The 1,635-nt window shown below is 47.4% G+C and overlaps 1 protein-coding gene across 1 annotated transcript in view; it reads left to right on the top strand.

The window, feature by feature from the left end:
* Positions 1 to 485: 485 nt before the first annotated feature.
* Positions 486 to 1,635, top strand: part of LOC104509330 (phosphoribosyl pyrophosphate synthase-associated protein 1) — a gene marked incomplete at its 3' end in the record, with an annotated part of 9,760 nt that continues 8,610 nt past the window's right edge. Inside the window, exons 1-2 of the mRNA XM_010151231.1 lie at positions 486 to 657; positions 1,068 to 1,183. Coding sequence (XP_010149533.1) covers positions 504 to 657; positions 1,068 to 1,183 — 270 coding nt within the window. The remainder of the gene's footprint in view (positions 658 to 1,067; positions 1,184 to 1,635) is intronic.

Raw genomic sequence — 1,635 nt, 5'->3', positions numbered from 1 at the left:
CTGGCCTTGGACACTTCCAGGGATGGGGCATCCACAGCTTCTCTGGGCAACCTGTCCCAGTGCCTCACCACCCTCTCCGCGAAGAATTTCTTCCTGATATCTAATCTAAACCTCCCCACTTTCAATTTAAACCCGTTCCCCCTTGTCCTGTCACTACAGGCCCTTGTAAAAAGTCCCCTCCCAGCTTCCAGCATAAAAGAAAACTGCCTTTTTTTTGTTGTGATGGAGAGAACTCATCACACACCTCCTGTTAGCGTACAAAAATCATATTCCGGTTCACAGCTCTTGCTGGAGTCATGTCCTGTGCGTCTAAGAGCTGGCTGTAATGAGCTCTGTGGCTACAATCTGGGCCTTCCACACGTTAGCGTAAGACGTAGGATGATTTGCTTGGAAGGTCAGTGAGCAGAGGTACGGGTATAAAAGGAAAAGGAGTTGCATTGTCACAACACATACTAATCTTTGGAATGGTTTTTGAATCCCCTAGAGATGTGAATACCGCCGTCATGGAGCTGCTGATAATGGCGTACGCACTGAAGACTTCCTGTGCCAGGAACATCATCGGCGTCATCCCGTATTTCCCCTACAGCAAACAGAGCAAAATGAGGAAGAGGGGCTCGATAGTCTGCAAGCTGCTGGCTTCGATGCTCGCCAAGGCAGGTGAGTGGCACAGGGAGCAGCAGCGTGGCGGGCTCGGATGCTGCAGGGCATCCCAGAGGGGGTCTGTCCTTCCGTTCCTCTCCAGTTCGATGCGGGGACATACTGCAGAGCCCTTGAGCCACTTTGGGGGAGTTCGTTTTCTTCTGCTTAGTTTGATTTCTTTGTAACTCACACCTGGGAAGTGGCCTACAAGTGTGGTGTTGAAATACACTCCCAGCCCAGTGCTGTGACTTATGGGGCTGTTTCTTACTATGTCTTTGAAACTTTTTACATTAACCTGTGTATGCTTATTGTATCACATGACGTAACAGTTTGAGTAATAGCTAAAACAGGCTGGAAAATGGAGATATTTGAGGAACTCCAGCCTCGTGGGAGTTGTCTCAATGAATTGTCTTCTTTTTTTTCCTCAGGTTTAACGCACATTATCACTATGGACCTTCATCAAAAGGAAATTCAAGGCTTCTTCAGCTTCCCAGTAGACAACCTGAGGGCATCCCCTTTCTTGCTTCAGTATATACAGGAAGAAGTGAGGTTACTCTAGTTCTATATATATCAATTTGTCTTAACTCATCTTAATGTGATAGCAGCATTGGGCATCTGCTTATGCAGAAGTTACGTTGTAAGGCCAGGTCAATTATGTTCATTAATTCCTTCTTAGGGCGTACCTATTGCACGGCAAGTGGGAAAATGTTGTAGTGTATGATTGTACCTAGGTAGAATTTGAACTTCTGACCATAAAGAGAAGATGAGCTTGCTCTCTGTGCCGTTTGAGAGATGCTATTTATGCTCCTGCCTCTAATCACCTTTTACATCCTGTTAGACTGTCTCCCCTCGCCCTTTGTTCTGCAGTGGCTGTCTGACTGCTCTGAATCATGGATAGACTTTGCCTTGGGCTGAGCATAGGAATGCTGAGCGCAGCGGGGCTGGGGGCAGGGCACGGAGGCTTGATTTTCCACACGGGAACGATGGTGATTTCTG

The sequence above is a fragment of the Eurypyga helias genome, unplaced genomic scaffold, assembly GCF_000690775.1.
Source record: "Eurypyga helias isolate BGI_N326 unplaced genomic scaffold, ASM69077v1 scaffold40684, whole genome shotgun sequence".
NCBI lineage: Eukaryota > Metazoa > Chordata > Aves > Eurypygiformes > Eurypygidae > Eurypyga > Eurypyga helias.
Note: the sequence above shows the minus strand (reverse complement) of the source record. Positions and strands in the feature narration are given on the sequence as shown.